The sequence below is a fragment of the Pinus tabuliformis genome, chromosome 9 (genome assembly GCF_031772625.1).
Source record: "Pinus tabuliformis cultivar Carrire ecotype Pingquan chromosome 9, CPIR1, whole genome shotgun sequence".
Lineage (NCBI taxonomy): Eukaryota > Viridiplantae > Streptophyta > Pinopsida > Pinales > Pinaceae > Pinus > Pinus tabuliformis.
In genome coordinates this window covers 1,939,256,522-1,939,275,456 of record NC_142307.1, presented here as the reverse complement: position 1 = coordinate 1,939,275,456, position 18,935 = coordinate 1,939,256,522, and the positions used below count along the sequence as shown (strand labels likewise).

Below are 18,935 nucleotides of genomic sequence, written 5' to 3'. Positions count from 1 at the left end.
CGCAATCCAAACTAGGTCTAGTTCCTAATTTCATGCATAATCTATACAACTCAGTAAATCATACAATTGATAGTACATTGTCCCTGCACTCTAGTCTCAACTGGGTCTTTCTCTGAACTAGCATGCATGAGTTTCTCATGAGCAAATCTTCAGTTAACTAGAGCAGCACTAGTGGATGCATTAGTGCATCAACTGATTGTTAGTCCTCTATTAGTTCCAAAAACAATTTAGAACTAATTTAAATGAACTTAACTCAGTAAATTGAGTGGTCTAATTTCCAACTCAATTTAAACTCATACTGGACCCCTAAAACTTAGGGAGAACATATACATGACTACAAAAAGACTTCCAACTTGAAATTCCTAAGCTAATTAAGTTAATTAAACTCAATTAACTATTTAAAAGTTGCTATGAGAATAGAATTCGATTTTAATTCTCAGTTTAATTAAAGGAAAATTTAAAATGGAATTTTTGTTGCCATTTATCAACAGAAAAGGCTAAGAGAAGAGAGTTGTTAGACATCTAGGGAACTTCATCATATTTTCTCTGCCACTTTAGATCATAGTAAATGCTCATCCATGAGTGTGAAGATAATGAGGAAGAAATTAAGTGCAAAGAGGGGTATTTATTGTACTTCTTTAACTCCCAGGAAGTGTTGTGACATGTAGTGTAAATGAAATCACTCTCAACTAGAAGAAAAATTTGACTACAATCATACACCATAACACTAATCCAAAATTAAAAGAAAATAACAATATAACAAATTTTCAACTGCTTTATAGCCTGATTTTCCTTTAAACTCCCTACAAACATTTATAGCAATGTTTAACACACTAGTTCATGAAGAATCTAATTTTAAAATGTTCTTTTGAAATCTCGGTGACTAGTAGTATACAAGAATATCCCACGCCTACTTAGATTTTAAGATAAATTAATTCAAGTTCACAAAAAGTAGAGGTGTGTGCTAGTCATTACCAACAATCTATGCCATGGAATTGGTATACACAGATATTAAACCCAAAAATCACAAAGGCAGACGTCGCAAGAGAAAAGTATGTTCTCTTCGAATACAAGACACTTTATATCAAAATTATTTCTTCTTTATTTCAATGCATTAAGATTACTTAAAGATGATAAAAATATGATAGAAGATGATAGAGGTTGGATAGAAAGATGATAGAAGTAGCAACCACTAACAAACAAATAGCAAGAACTGCAAGGAGTGTATGTATGTATTATAACGCTTGCTGCAAGAAAGAAAATGAAATACTAAAAAAATGTTAGATTACATTGTCTTTTTTCACATAGGAAAATCTGGGCAGATCAACCCCGAAGGGAATCAAATCCTGTCAGCCAGATTATTAGGGCCTAACCCCAAGGGCCTCGAGGAGAATTGAACCTGTGTCCTCCCGATTGGCGAGGCACTTAACAACAGGGACTTGACCGGTTGAGCTAACCCTTGGGCTATGTTATATTACTTTGTTAGAAACCCTAGTTTTGAACTTTTCAAAGAATGAGATTAATCACCTGTGGTCATAAGGGCAGATTTGATAGCAGCAGGGCTCCAATTTGGATGAATTGCCTTTAATAGGGTTGTTATTCATGCAATATGTGGGCACGACATTGATGTCCCAGAGATAATATTGTACTTTACACGATGATCATCCATTAAAAGCTTGGTAGGAGAGGTTGCTCCACTCCAGGCTGCCAGTATGTTCAGACCAGGTGCTGTAATATCTGGCTGCAAAAAGCAATAGAATATGTTAAGCAAGGTAACCCTGAAATAGACAGAACATATTTCCATTTGCATTTGACATAGATTGAAATTGATGTTTATGCTGTTAAACAATCCAAAATAGAACAACAATTTGAGGTTGTTTATGCTATTAAACAAACCAACAGAGTACATGATTTTGAGACTGGGAAGCTCAAACCACAAATGTAACTCTATGCTTATTGGCTTAGAGAATGCAGTCTTAATTTAAAAGGTGGTTCCAAAGTTGCAACTATTGTAAATATATTTTAAAGTGGGTTTTTGTTTGGCTTAAGAGTCAATATAAATTTTAATATAAGGTGTCAGAGCGTTGAGAAGATGGTTTACAAGTCTCACAAAGAAGAGATTATTTTATCTTATCCTAGGGAATTCTGTGTCATAGAATCTTATAAAAAGTATGGTAGTTTGTCCCTGGGAATATTGTATGTCTCCTTAGAAATCTTGTGACATGAAAACTATGTGAAGAATATTGTGATAATTTATCTCGGGAATATTATGTGTCCTATGCAATCTTGTGACATAAAATTATGTGAAGAATATTGTAATAGTTGTCATCAAGAATATCAATATGAGAAAATCTTGTCAAGATTTTTGTACTTTGTCTGAGGAATGTTTTAGGATTATAGGATAAAATTTATTTAAATCCATCACTTTTTTTGGTAGAATTTTGCAAAAATAAATGTATTTTGTATAATATTTTAAAAATTGCCTACTCTATTGAACTCTGATTTTGCTTTAGTAAACCCACCAACACAAGCTAGGATGGAAACCTGAAGTTCTTATTTTGATATATAATTAAGGGTAGGCTTGTGTTTCTTGTTAAATAAAAGCTCTTACTTTCTACAATAAATGACAAATTTGAAAAAAAAAATTGTTATGATGAGTTTGAAGAGAAAGATATTATTCTGTTAGAAAATGAATCTATTTACCTTAAGGATGTATGGATTGACCGAATTGGGGCCCCTAGAAGAGAAGGCAACCATGAATGGTGTTGGCCTGGTTCCCAGGACAGTGTAGGTTGGAAAAATATGCACACAAGGTTTAGTAGTAGAATTGATGTAGGCAAGTATGGTTGTTGCATCATCAGAGAACACTGCAATCCCAGGTAGAACATATGCATCCACTGATATTTCTGCTCCATTAATTGGCAGATTCCCCAGAATGATTGTAGGCTACATCTACAAAAAATAATGATAATCAACCTATAAAATTCAATAAATATATTACATGGGAAAGGTAGAAAAGTTAACATGAAAATTGCTTACCTTGAACTTGTCGTTCCTGTTGTTCTTGTGTGTACACATAACATATCCTCTCTTCTCTTCTAGAAGAGGCCTCCATGAAAATGATTGATTTTGTATGTACCTTTTTGAAACAATAAAAAATTATAAAATAGCTACACAAAAAATCAGTGAAAGAATTGTTGGGATAGTCTAAACAACAACATAGAGTAATAAACCTGAGATCAAGTGGTGGTGTCGAAAGACACCATTGTACTGGTGGTGTCTAAAGACACTATTGCACTGAAGAAAAATATAGGAACTCCATCGAAGCTCAACTATACATAAGATAGTTATAGAGATTACACTTACCTCATTTTTTGATAAGGAATACACTTACAAGCAACATTAATGGCTTGTGGAAGGTCCTATTACTATAGGGTCACTTATTCCTCAAGTTCATCCATTATAGTGACCCTATGAGATGAATGGCTGAGTATGCCTATTTACATTGATGAGACGACTATGGGACTCCTGACTAGATGATTTCCATCAAACTCCAAGTATAGGACCCAAATACATACTTTTTATTAAGAGGATTTTGAAGGATGAATTTTATAGTGAAAATATGTTTTTCTCCTTGTTACATATTATTTTGTCACACCTCCTTTTAACTTCTTGTCCCATATACTGAAGTGCCAAAAAATTGACAAATGTGCAGCATATCCATCATGATATACAAACCAAAACCTCCTTTTAGAATCAAAGGAAAACTGCCCCAAGTCAATTCTGAAGAAGGGTAACTAAAAACCTATTTTTTAGGGCCAATGCGTTTTGCTACACTACATACCCATGTTGATGGCAGGTTGCACTGTTCTACCCTAACGCTGCCAGCATGGGTTTTGATATGAAAACCCACATTGAACCTCTTCTAGCTGGTTTTCCTAAACTCGAGGAGAAGCTTCATGCACTAGAACCTTTGAGAACAACAAGTTGGATATTGGTTGTTGTTGATAGGGTCGAGCTCTCCCATTTGGACCTCTTGATCTTATCATTATGGGATTTTCCCTTGAGATGTGGACCTTCCTTCCTCTTTTGTGGATTCCTAAATCCCTCTTCCTTCCTATAAATCAACTCCCTTCCATCCCCAAATGGTTGGTCATTGATTTTTGCATTCCTATACTAAGATTATGCTTACATATTGCCCATTCTAACTTGGAGAAGGAGTGCTTGAAGAGTTTTTGCTTGGACTTGGACGTCCACCAAAATGAGGTCTCGAACATCAAGGCATAGGTTGTATGCTTCCCTTTTTAGCTTATTAATATATACATCAAATGTTCACTTTCCATAATTGTGTAAATGTTTATTCTTTTAGCTTAATACTCATTGATCTATTAAGTAGTTTACATTTAATGTATGCCATATATGCTCTTGTATCTTGCATTGCTCTTTGATCTTTCTTGAGGTACTCGGATGTGAAGAACAAGAAAGAAGAAAGCCTAGAAGCAAGGATTCAAAGTCATCTCCAAAGGATTGAGCGATTAGCATCAGAGTGAGGTAGGCCACTCTCTCTCTGTGCATTTGTTAAACATAAGCTAGGAAAGTGTATGTTAGTTTGTTTAGTTTGTTGCTAGACCCACTCATTGGGCTAGAGGGATTGCCTTTGTCCATAGAGGGGATTTACCTTCACAACAAAATGGCGACTTCGCTGGGGAAGCTATAGCCTCTTCAATCTCTTTTCTCATCTGATCTCTTGATCAGTTTGACCAACCATTGAGTTCTTAGTTAGTTTGAGTCTGTATAGGTCTACACAATCACTGATTTCTACCTTAGAGTGCTAAGTCTGGAGTGTTTGTGGAAATATTTTTATTTTTTGCCTTATTCCTTGCCCAAAGCGCTTTTTTCTTTGACAGTCGCGCTGCCAGCACACTTTCCTTTAAAAAAATCGCGATGATCCCTTGTTCAGTGCCATTTTGGCCATAACAATCACGTTGATCTCAGAGATTGGAAAAAATTTAGGGTTTCCCTATCAAAATCCAGTGTGTCTGAGTCTCTGAGGCCTTTTCTTGTCCTGTGCGATTGGATTTAGTGATGTTTTGTCTAATTACCTGATTTGATTAGAAAATTCTTTTTTTTTGAGCTTTCAAGTGTTTGAGTGAAATTGGATTGATTTAGGGTTTATAGGTCATTTGATTGTCACTTGCTGCTTGTAAGTGTCATTGAGTTTGTGGTTTGTTGATTGGTTAAATCTGGTTGTCTGTTAAAATCATTCAAAACATTGGTTTGCATTTATTTTGGTTTGTCCTTCACAAAGTTGTTTTTCAATTGTATTAGGTCATCTTTCATTTGAGATTCATATTTGTATTCATCAAGAACAAATTACATTGCTTGGTTTACAAACTGAAAAGAGTGCATTTGTTTATCTATTCAAGAGATAAAAGTGAAACACATTTTCATTGAGTGCTTTTGAATTTGATTTGTGTTGCTTTGATTGGTGCATCATTTGCATTAGGAGCCTTGGAATCAAAAATTTCATTTTTTGCTTTAGTTAAAGCTTAATTTCATTAGAGCATATAAAGTCAAAGAGAACATCATTTTAGATTAAGTGCATCTTAGTGAAGTAAAAGTCATTTTTGCTTTCAATAGATTGCATGTTGGATAGTGAAAGTGAAGTTTAGTTTTTTCTTTTTCATATTGCATTTGGAATGAAAAGTTAGTGGAGGCATGTTCTTTGATGCATTTTCTTGTTTGATGCAATAATTGATTGAATTCTCTTCCCTTGCTAGTATATCATTCATCGAAGTGAAAAGTTTCCTTTTCTCATATAGTTGCATTTTAGGATTCAGGTGACATCATTTGAGCCCAAAAATTGAACATAATTCAAGGACAACATTAAAATTTACTGAATTAACCTAAGGATCATTTGGAACTTAACATAGACATTTAGAGGTCTTGGATAGAGACGTGTTTCAACATCTATAAACCTAGCAACTGTCGTTAACTGTTTGCATTGTATCTCAGGGGTGAAATCCTGTTCTAGTACAGAAGTATATCGGAGGTTCTCCGGTACTCTCGGGTATATCGAAGGAACTCTGGTATGGCAAGTATATGGGAATGCTCTCATCAAATGGTTATGTATTAGACAACACTAACACAGACTTGTGCTCCCCATACCATCGCATATATATTGGGAGACCCCACTAGGTTTCTATCCTCTATCCACATTTAATCAAGTTAGCCGCCTTGTAGACATGATACACCGAACACAACATTTGGGGAGATCGATCGTCGTACATTAAGTCCTTGGTTTCAACTAAGGTGTATATAGCATTTCACGGATACTTGGTAAACCCTGATGCAGGTGCATCTAAACTAGGTCAATCGTTTACTAGAGGAGTTAGTTTGTAAAGTGGGGATTTAATTAATTATTGTATTTTTCTATAGTTTTTAAGAGAGAATGAATATTATTGTAAATAGGAGAAGATTCGAGAGTATTGTGGAAGGTTTGAGAGAATCATAGATTAGTTAGCTCTTATCTAGGGATAAGGAATTAGGTGAGATATTTTATGGATTATGAGAGATATTTTGGGAGTTTGTTGAGAGATCTAGAACCTACATTGGCTTCTAATCCATTTGTATAAATTGAGGTGATCCCATGAGGCATGTATGTATGTAGAAGTGTGTGAGTGAGTGTGAGGAATGAAAGGCCAATCATTGGGCCATATTTTCTCCTGTAAATATTTTATTGATTAATTAATCATTGTTGTGTGCATATGCTTGGTGTGAGCTTCAATTCAATTTTATGTGTTTTTGTGAGGACCCTATGGTTAGATGTTATTGTACCTGCGTCAAACCCTCTTGCCTAGTATGCCCTTTTTGATTTATTTCTTTTTATTTAAGTTCTAAAATTTAACTGCCCACGATAACATGACTTACCTATGTAGTTATCCTTGGCCTCACATTGCCTGATTAATAATAAATTTTAATTGTAAGCTGAAATCAACCACCCCCTATTTTTTTTAGAGAAGGTCATTGTGGATGAATCATCGTGTTCACCTTACATATCCCCTTCATCATCTGACACTGAAGGGTTATCACAAGGAGTCCATCTTGAGATTTCACAGTCACATGAAGCCCAAGGTATTGAAATTGTGATTATCCTAAGAATGCAACCTCTCTCTTATCGTCCTCCACCTCCAGACTCATCATCTCAAGAATCTGACCTAGAAACTGTCGAGAACATCTGGTCCATTTCAAACTGGAACATATCAATACCAACCTAGAACTCAACAAATTCCACAAGGAACTTTCCAACAACAACAAAATTATGTACAACGAGGACCTTATGTGCAACAAGGTCTTTATCAATAGCCATTGGAGCAGCAAAACCAATCCTTGTACCAACAAGGCCAACCCTTACAGCAACAAGGTCAACCCCTGCAACAACAGGGTCAACAATTTTATCACGAGGGTCAACAGTTGCAACCTCAACCTTATACTCCATACTCTTCACAAGTTTTTTATCCATCTTATGGTTCTCAATGGCCTATGATGGGTCAATATCAACCTTACCCTGGTCAAAACCCACCTTTGTGGGGGAAAAATCCACCTTTGTATGGTCAGAATACCTCTTAGTGGGGGGAATATTAAGCTCCTTATGGTCAAAATCCATCACTTTAGGGGTAGAACCGATACCAACAAGGTTGGAATCCATAATCTGGGCCTTATCAAAGGCCTTCCATGCCTTTCAATCCACAATTTCCATTTCTAGCAATGTTGGAACTACCGGATGTGTCAAGGCTCACAAATGACCCAATACTCCATTTGTCGTATTGGCCTCTGGTTCCTACTAAGATTCTTGGCGATTGTTCGAAATTCGAAGGAAAATTTAGAGAAGACCCCCAGGCCCACGTTATGACTTACCATTTATGGTTTTCATCTAATTCTTGGGTTAATGACTCCATTCATCTACATCTTTTCCAGCGAACCTTGATAGGTGTTGCCACAAAATGGTACATCGAGTTACCTCGAGGTGCCTATCAAGAATTCAACTCTTTAGCAATGGCCTTCCTTACTCACTTCCAACTATCCTTTCGATATGAAAATGGTACCCCTCTACTTATGTCTTTGAAACATAATATTGCTACCCACATCTTTGATCATATCCATGAATGGAGACATTGACATCACCTTATCAAGTTCGATATACCTAATGAGCTGTTAACTGAATGGTTTACCAAATCATTCATTAATAAAATTTCCAAGGACATAGCTATGGGTGGTTGTGTGACCGAAGATCAATCCATTGCTCGTGCCCAATATCTAGATTTGGTATATTCCTAATCTGGCATGTTATATGATCTCTTTCCTGATGCTCCAAGACTGTGTATGGATCCTGCATCTTCCAAACCTCCATAGGTACCACCAGTCAATGGTATTATTTGGTCAGTAACTCAAACTTCCAGTAAATCTTCTTCGAAGAAAAAATTTGTTTCAACTACTGCATCCAATTCTCCTTCGAATCCCCCCCTAAACTTGGTAAAACCTTTGAGGTTAATGTCATTCATTCTACCATGGTAGACGAAATCTCAAAAGTTAAAAAGAGGGGTAAAGGAAAAGAAAAATCCAATACCCCAAAACAGGATCCTCTCAAATCATCTGCTAATGATGCATCTAAACATAAGCCCAAATATCCTTGCCTCATTTGTGAGGAAGATCACTATACCAAGGATTGTCCCCGTCGTGCTGAAGTTAGTCGTTTTTTAAAGGGCACCCAAGGGACTTCAACTGTATTAAAAGAACCTTTTCCATCACATCAAACCCAATTGGAAGAAAAAATGAAATTTTCTACATCTTCAGGTTCTCAAGTTTATATGAGTGGAACGTCACCTATTTCTATTGTCACTCGGTCAAAAGACTATCTGACTCCTCCCAAACAAGTTGTGGAGAAAGAAGTTACTGATACACCTTCCACTTGTACTCCACCCAGTTCTAGAACTCTTCATATTGAGAGACCTAGTAATGACTTTGTTATCCGACCACCTCCTAAGGGTGTTCTTCGGAAATCATCATATAATCTGAATGCATGAGCTGCCCATCATTACAATATTTTCAAAGATTTAGCTCAAGTGCCTTCGGCGATGTTTGCCTTGGATGTTCTCTAGAGTTGTCCATCGCAGTGAAAAGCATTACTATTCGCTATAGGAGGAATTGACCCTACTGATTAGAGTCTGATTACCTTTGACCTGAAAAATCATGTTTCACGTCTTCCACATCAACTTTCATTTTTAATCCAAGTTATTATTAAAGGGAAGATGATTCATTGGACTGTTGTTGATGACGGTGCTTCCAACTGCCTCATGTTTGTCTCATGCTGGAAAGCTATTGGTTCTTTGCCTCTCAACCAGTCTCTTAACACCTTAGAAGCCTTCGATGACAGAGGATCTCATCCATATGGTATTCTCACAAACTTGCCCATAACGTTGGAAGGGAAAAATATTAACTTAGAAGTAGAATTCGTTGATGCCAATTTGAATTATAACCTTGTACTTGGTGAGAGTTGGACCCATGCTATGTTTTTCGTGGTTTCTACTTTGTTCCGTGTACTCCGTTTTCCTCATGAGGGGAAAATAGTCACTGTTGATCAGTTAGCCTTTTTCTCTTTTAGCTCTTCGAATGGCAATGTGCCATATGTGGGAAATACTGAAATCTCTTATGAGAGTGTTGGGGAGGGTCTTTTTAAAGACTCTGCACTTATGGGAAATTTTTCCCTCTCACCTCCAAACGTTGCCTCCGTCAACATGATCTCCATTTCACACGATCCTTGGATTGTTCCTCATCCCGATCAAGTTGATTCTTTTGGCGATGTCATGCCGCTCAGCCCAGTAGAACAAGCCTATCAAGATGTTATTTTGGCTTCAGTGGTCACTTCTGAAAGTCATGCTAATATTAGTATGCATCTAGACGCGTATTCACAATCCCATTGTTTTGGTTCTTGGTATTGTCCAGATCCCTTGAACGAGACATTTCCCACTTACAGGAGTATCACCAAGGTTATGTCTCTTGAAGAAACTCCTTGGAATGATTTCCATCATCGTTCCTCTTTTCTCCCAAGTCTTGGAGAGATTTCATCATGTTTAGATACCTATGTTTTCCATGCAATGACTCATCCACTTCAAACGCCTATTTTGGTACATGAATTTTTGGCTGAGGGAAACATGGGTAATATTACTACTACCTTGCCCATTGACATTTCAATCCAACCTAATATTATCAAAATATTTCAACTAAGGGCCTATTTTTCTCACAATGAGCTTAAGATTTTCTTTCCCTCTTTTATGAGATCTTCTCACCGAGTCTTTACCGTTCACCCATTATCGCAATGGGGTATTCATCCTATGACTCATAACCCTCACTCGCCCAAGGGGAATGAGGGCATTGTCATTTATGTGTGTTATTCCACTATTTGGATGAGTCGGTGATTACATGTCATGCCACCGGTGAAACTATAGTTTTACTCTCTATTGATTGATTACCTGAGTCCGCAAATGGGCTCCATCTGAAAATTTTTAAGCGTTTTTCATGTAAATACTTTTGTACTTGGTGTGTTAGTTTGCTTTTTCAAACGTTTTCCTCTGCTTACCTCATGCTCTACTTGGTTTGCAGATGTCATCCAACCGTTACGTTGAATTTTCTGATGGTGCTTGTCGTATTACACAGAATCTATCTTCCGCCGCATGGTCAATCTATGACCCTAATGGTGAGTTAGTGAATTTACAAGGTATATGTTTATGTCGTATGACTAATAACATTGTCGAATATAGTGTTGTCATCGAACTTTTGTTAGAAGCTATCGCTCTTGGCATTGCAGAGTTAATTGTGAAACTTGATTCACAACTCGTTTTACTACAACTTAATGGACAATATTCAGTTAGAAACCCTCAAATTTTGAGAATGTATTTGCGAGTTCGTCTCTTGGAATGAGACTTTGATTTTATTACTTATCATCACATTCCAAGACGCATGAACACATTAACAGATGCATTGGCTAACTATGTGTTAGATAGACATTTGCGAAACATGTAAATCATAAAGCATCACATAATAGACATGGTAAACAAAAAAACATGTATATATATATATAGAGTGTTTGAAAAAGAGTTTGCTACATCAAAATGACAAAATTTGTGTTCTGAGACACATGGCTTTATAAGCCTACATCAATGTAGAAAGTAAACTAGAGTTGGCTATTCACCCACATGGTGCTCATGATAGCACAAAATAACCCTAATGACTCAGCCCAATAGCCGATGCAGTCTGGTGGAAACCCCTACAGTGTGTCTCTAGTACCGCAATGGCACCTCATCTATTGAGGTGTACTCTGGAATGCCCTTGGTTAAAGCTTCCAGGTTATGCTCTACCTTGACAATAGGATCTTCTCCCTCCTCATAAGAAGACTTCTCAATCTGGCATGCCACTCGTCTAGCTATCGGAGAAACCCCTGGAGGTCTCTTTGGTCCCACATCTACAAATCATCATAAGACAAATCTCAGTACACATATAAAAAAAAATCAAAAACTTTAAGTTCTCTAAAAATAGTTTTTACCTTCATCAGTCCACTATGCGCCTAGTGGAAGTAGAAGATCTAGATCTCCTCAGAAATCCATGCTTGCATATGCCCAATCATCAACCATGATTAGTTGCTGACGCAACCATCTGAAAAATTCTGGAGGGAATGACATTTGTTGGCCGCTTCCATGACGAGGCATCATTTCACCCCATTTGAGTAATTGTGTATCTCTGGGCGTTGGTGCATCCACTTCTAACCACTAATAACAAAACAATGGCACACATTCCAAGAAGAAAGTCACCAAAATGGATCCAAAACTGAATTATTTTAGACCTCCTGACTTGCACTTGGTAAGTTGGCGCTTCATGCAGACCAGCAAACCCTCACTCCAATTGAAGACCGTGGGATTCAGACACTCGATTGCGTACTTGAAATGAGACTTTACGGCCTCATGCGATGCCTGAGCCCCAGCTATTCAGGCCATAGTGTGAACGATTGTTCGTAGTGGAGATTTGTGATGGTCTTTATATCAATCTTCTCGCTTTGGGTATTTTTAGTCCCTGGACAATGCCTTGAAATCAACATATCCGTTCTCTCTCCACCAGTGTGCGAACCGGACAACTGAACTCGTTGTCCCTTTCTAGATAAGTCGGTAATGAAATAAATGTCTGCGACATCTATTTCGAGTTCTTGGTCCCCGATCATGAATAGTTGGCGATCCACATCCCACCAACTAATCAAATGTTGTAATAACTCAGGCTGGGATCTAATCCTGAGAATCCTGAAGAAATTGAGCAACCTGCATGCTCGTAGGGCATCAATACAGTTTGGATCCTAAGATACTTGGTGGTCTTCAGCTTCATGTCCTCTTTATTTCCATTCAACCACCATTTTGGACTGATTATCCTATGGAAAATCAATAAAACAACATTTCATGAGCTTCCATGGAGACAAAATCCAATAAAAACCATTCAACATGGAGGATTTCACGAAATTTTTTTTACCTCGGCGCCAGCGCGACTGTGTGTGAATTGTCACGCATTGCTAGCACGATGTCCTAATTGAACACAGGGTGAGCAACGCAGGTCCGATGGGTAAAACCCACGCTGATCACCCTTGACATAATTTTTTTACAAGTCCTCCTTGCAACCTAATCTATGGATGAAAATGCATGAAATGAGTACCAAAATGAAGGGAAGGGACAGATCTCTTACCTGCAACAAGCAGCTCAGTGAATGGTGTCCGGGATTGATCATACTCCTTACCTAAAAATTAAGGTAAAATGAGGTAAAATGCTCTCAGATTTGAAAATTGGTGAAATGGTAAAAATGATTTAATTTTTGAGCTTTTTATAAGTTTTAAATAATATTTTTCACCAAATTAGGGCATATTTCACTCATTTTTTAATATTTTTCATCGAAATCGGTAATGTGTGTTTCCTTATGTAGCGACAGGTCATGCATACTTAGTGACAATGATTTATTTTGACTGATTCAACGAGTTTTATTTTATCAATTTTTTGGACTTGTAAAAAATAAACAAAAAGCAACCCCTTGGAGTCATCTTTAAGCTCTTTTCTGACTCTCAAAAAATGAAAAGATTGTCGAGTACTTGTCGTTTTGAACTCGTTAAAGTAAATGAAATGATGTCTACTTAGTATCAGTTTAACCCTTTTCTGGACTGAGATAGATTATTCTACAAAAAAAGAATACCTTAGTCAAATATGGCTAAGAGGTTCTCTTGGATATTTTTTTCTACCTTTTCGGGTTCAAGAGAAAATTTACGAAAGGGGACCTTTGGAGTTTTCTTTTCCACTTCTTTTTCAAACTCTCTAAACATGAAAAATATGTCGAGTTTCCCCTCCATCGGACTTGTAAAACATAAACGACACATGACTTGTCACCATGACGAGACTGAGTTTCTCCTTCCTAGGACTCGTAAAACTTACTAGGATGGATTCGTCCGAAGGGTGAACTTATATGGAAAGCATATGCTATCCCCTTCAAGCTTGCACTAAAAAGTAATCGGGTACTCACTAGAAATGGTGGGGGAAAAAGTGAAAGCAATCATCTTTTGTATTTTGTAAAGGAAGCATGTCGCTCTTGAACATGACACTCATCTATTGCTCGTGTTGGGTTCGAGACATCCTCACTTAGTCACTTGCATTCCTGGGTTTGGGAAATCCATTTTGCCTCTCATCTGATTATACTACTTCATTATCATGATCTCTGATCCTATTTTGAGTCAAATGCTGCCAAACTCTGGAGTCATGTTGGCGATATGTTCAAGGGAAGTCCTATATGCAATTCTTTACCGCTTGTACATTATCTGACTCTCTGCCACAATCCTGGATCACACTTTTATACTCTATTACATCCTTTTGTTTCGTCTCGATGATGTAGGATTCATTATGGCCCTCCTTCGATGGATCACTTCTTGTCGACTTCAACTCATTATCCAGGAAGATGATCCAGAAAATCCCTTTCAGTACCTTAAAGCTTGCATGCCTCAATGGAAATTTCTTCACATTCAACGATAGGTTGACATCATTGACCTTCGATCGGATGATTCCACGGGCATTCGAGTTCAGCTTCATTGTTAACATTCGTGGATTGTGTTGATTGTACCTAGAGAGCCATTGCCATTATTGGTGGTTTCTCTCGTGCTTGTTAACGATTTACATCATTGACCAAAAATTAGGTGGTTTTCTATCATGTTCAACTTTGACACATCTATTCACATGTTAGAATTTGTACATTGATCAGGTCAAGACGGAGCGCAAGACCCTGGATTATGTCTAATAAAATCCAGGTTGCATGGAGATATGAGTTATCCATGATTGTATGCATGTTTCCTATGTATGGATGGTTGTGACCATACCGTGGGTCCATATTCATGATCCTTTCTATTCGGATGGTTGTGACCATACCATGGATCCATACACATGATCCCTTCTATCAGATGGTTACGTCCATACCGTAGATTCATGTATTATTAGATGCCTATTCATGTATCATTATGCATGATTAGTAGAGATGACACATATGTATATGTATATGCTTGATTTGCAGGTCTCCTGACAGTGTTGTTCTAGTACTTGCACTCACTTGTAAAGCATCTCATCCATCACTCCCTGTTCTACCTTCATGCTTTAGGGAGAATTTGTTACACAGTAGTTTGTCACACCTCCTATTCACTTAATGTTCCATATTCCGAAGTGCCAAAACATTAACAACTATGAAACATATCCATCATGATATACAGACCAAAACCTCCCTGAAGAATCAAAGGAAAACTTCCCTTAGTCAATTCTGAAGAAGGGTAACTAAAAACCTAATTTTTAGGGCCAACACGTTTTGCTACATTGCCTACCCATGCTGATGGAAGGTTGCACTATTCTACCCCAACGTTGCCAGTGCAGATTTTCATATGAAAACCCATGCTGAACCTCTTCTGGCATGTTTTCCCAAACTGGAGAAGAAACTTCGTGCACTAGAACCTTCGAGAACAACGAGTTGGATATTGGTTGTTGTTGATATGGTCTAGCTCTCCCATTTTGACCTCTTGATCATTATGGGATTTCCCCTTGAGATGTGGACCTTCCTCCCTCTTTTGTGGATCCCTAACTCCTCTCCCTTCCTACAAATGAACTCCCTTCCATTCCCAAATGGTTGGTCATTGATTGTTGCATTCCTATACTGAGATTATGCTTACATACTGCCCATTCTAACTTAGAGAAGGAGTGCTTGAAGAGTCTTTGCTTGGACTTGAATATCCACCAAAAGGAGGTATCGAACATCAAGGAATAGGTTGTATGCTTCCCTTTTTATCTTATTAAAATATAATCTTATGTTCACTTTCCATAATTGTGTAAATTTTTATGCTTTTAGCTTAATACTCCTTGATCTATTAAGTAGTTTATGTTTGATGTATGCGATATATGCTCTTGTATCTTGAATTTCTCTTTGATCTTTCTTGCAGGTACTTGATCATGAAGAAAAAGTAAGAAGCAAGCTTGGAAGCAAGGATTCAAAGTCATATCCAAAGGATTGAGTGATTAGCATCAGAGCGAGGTAGGCCACTCACTCTCTCTTCATTTGTTAAACATAATCTAGGAAAGTGTATGTTAGTTTGTTTAGTTTGTTGCTAGACCCACTCATTGGGCTAGAGGGATCGCCTCTATCCACAAAGGGTATTTACCTTCACAACAAAAACCTATGGGATTAGAAATAGGACTTAGAGGGATACCACGGGACGTAATTTCAGACCTTGTAGATCCAAAATTACAGAGACATATCAGATTCAATATCAATCTCATACAAAGCAAAAAAAAAGGTGTGTAGTTTTTTTTTAAAATCTGCATAAGTTTTGTTTGAGAAATTAGTTTGAAGTGATTCAAAGGGAATTATGAAGCATAATTATCATTAATTTATGACCCGAAGAAAGAAAATGGAAACACCTAGTAAGCAACCCGAAATCTCTACTATGACACATGAAGAAGAGGAAGAAATGCAACATGATATATCAAATTTATGAGACCAAGTGCAGCAAATTTCGCTCTCACAAAAAGTAATTAAAGATAAGATGGATGGTTTAAATAATGGAATGGAAGCTAAGATGGATGGTAGAGAAGCAAAACTTAAAGGCAACATGGAAGATTTGAAGATACATTTGACAAAGTTGCTACAAGAAATGCTTACTAATGGCGAAAGGGTAGTAAAGGAAACTCATGATGAGAATAAAATAAATGTTAATCATGATTTCATAGACTCTAATGTTAGATTGAAGACCCTCCATGTTCAAAATATCGATATGACGAAGTTTCATGGCAAGGATCCCATAACATGGCTACTACAGATGGAGCAATATTTTGATCTCCATAATGTGCAAAACACACAAAAGGTATGCGTTGCAACTTTATATTTGGAACCCAATTAGTTTGTATGGTATTGATGGATTTTATCTTGTAAATAATTTGTCACTTGGTCAAGTTTTACGGAGGAAATGATAGCGTATTATGTGGATACAAAAAGCAACACCTTCTTTAGCCAATTGATAAATCTCAAAAGAAAGGGTTCAATGGTGGAGCACATTGAGGACTTCCAAAAATTGAATATAAGGGTAAATAATATTCCAGAGCAGCATAGGATTGACGTCTTCATAGGAAATCTAAAGTATAACATCCAACATGAGGTTCGTCTTTGGGAACCTAATTCATTGGAGAAGGCATTCAGGTTGGAAAGAAAAATTGAAAGAAAAATTATGGAAACAAGGAATCCTACCACTCACAACTGTGAAGATGGAAATGTTGTCACTCCTAGCCTTCCACAACCTACAAGGTTGACACCACAATAATTGGTAGAAAAAAGAGAAAAAGGGATTTGTTACAATTGAGATAGAAAATACACTAAAGGTCATAAGTGTGCTAAGAATAAATTAATTTACATAGATTGGGAAGAGGAGGAAGAAAAGGAACAAGAAACGTCAAAAGAAGAGGATATACACTAGGAACCAACCCCAGAGAAACAAGAAATGAATCCAACCATATATTGTAATACATTGATAGGAATTACCACTCCTCAAACTCTCAAGATAGAAGGACATATTTAGAAGAAAAGGTAATAGTGTTGATTGATTCGGGTAGTACCCATAAATTTATTCATTGTAAGATAGCCAAGGAATTGAATTGCTTCCTATATCTAACACTAGAGTGTCAAGTGATGGTTGCAAATGGAGGAACCATAAATTTCTCTGGAAAGTGCCATAATATCAAGCTATCCATGGGAGAATATGTATTGAATAGTCCAATGCTTTCCATTCCAATGGGTGGTGTTGATGTTGTACTAGGAGTCCAATGGTTACAATCTTTGGGTACAATCGCTTTTAATTTTCATGAACTTTTCTTGAATTTTTTTTGGGAAGGAAAGGGATTTGAATTAAGGGGTATTGCAGGGAAACTAGGAAAGATAATTAGCTCTAACAACATGACAAATATTCTAAAGAAAGAACAACGGGGCGTAATTGCACAATTATGTTCACTAGAGGTTCAAACAACGAAATCATCTAATTCTATAGATCTCCAAAAATTCTTGGACAATCATTCTAAGGTTCAAGCAATGGAAGATTACATCGAGCATCAACAACAAGTTCTCCAACTCTTAAAGGATAACTTCAATTTGGTGCAGAATCGAATGAAACAAAAGGCATATCAAAATCGCAGCAAAAGAAGTTTTGATGTAGGCAACTGGGTATTTTTATGGCTACAACCATACAAACAAATGTCCCTCAAGCAAGCTAAGAAGGATAAGAAACTATCATCAAAGTACTATGGTCCTTACAAGGTGTTGCAAAAGATTAACGTTGTGGAATACAAATTGGAGCTTCCTGCATCTTCCCCAGCGCACCCAGTTCTCCATGTTTCATACTTAAAGAAGGTTATAGGTGACAAGCTCCTAGTTCAAACAATATTGCCGGAAATTGATGAGGAAGGAAAAATCGTATTGGAACCTGAAGCAGTCACATAATTAAGAACTTGCCAGATACAAAATCGATCAATTTCAGAGTATCTCATCAAGTGGAAGAACTTACCTGCTGAAGATTCCACATGGGAGGATGATCATTTTATACAAAAGCATCCAGAACTACTCAAGCATTGAGGACAACACCTTTTTGAAGGAGAGGGGCATGTTAGGTCCCTATACTACTAGTGTTAACCCTTACTGTTATTAGTTCAACCCCCATATTGTTATTGTTGTGTCCATGTAGTCTCCATATTGTTACTATTGTGCACCATAGAAGCCCACTATTATTATTTTTGTGCCCTTGCATTACTATTGTTATGTTAGCTTTGATTATATTGTGACCCCTTAGACTCCTATATATAGAAATGAGGTTTTTTCATTTGACTCGTCCAAGAATTGTTCATTTGTGTAATGTAAAGGAGGATTCCCTCTCGAAGAGGCTTATTTGAAGTCGTTGATCTATCTCTTCTTCTATTTTGTGAGCTGGTTTCATAACAGTGTACTTCAACATTGTCCTCTCTCTTTCTTATTGTAGAGTTGTCCATCTCATGTACTAGTCAACATAGTTCCCTACAGGGTGTTGATGTATGTCAATACTTAAATCTCACTAACCATTGTGATTGTATTCCCTCTCCCTAGTAAATAAATTAAGTACCAATTCCAAGAAAAGAAAGAATAAAAACAAAACTAGTGGGTGGGACCCTACCTTAAGACAATCACATAAAAAGTTTTTGCCATATGCTATGCTATAAGAGCATAGATGCATCAAACTTTCTTTCACATTCGGGTTTGGGATGGAGGCAAAGTTTATGTTGTGAATATGAAAAATAAAAGGAAAGCTTGAACATATA

At 37.0% G+C, this 18,935-nt stretch overlaps 1 protein-coding gene across 1 annotated transcript; it reads right to left on the bottom strand.

The window, feature by feature from the left end:
* Positions 1–1,600: 1,600 nt before the first annotated feature.
* LOC149156726 (subtilisin-like protease SBT1.7) lies at positions 1,601–3,371 on the bottom strand. Its single transcript, XM_089444847.1, has 4 exons — positions 3,367–3,371; positions 3,040–3,139; positions 2,704–2,946; positions 1,601–1,741 (listed from the first exon to the last, which is right to left on the bottom strand). Exons 1-4 carry the CDS (start codon positions 3,369–3,371, stop codon positions 1,601–1,603), a joined length of 489 nt encoding a protein of 162 aa, XP_089300973.1.
* Positions 3,372–18,935: the final 15,564 nt, after the last annotated feature.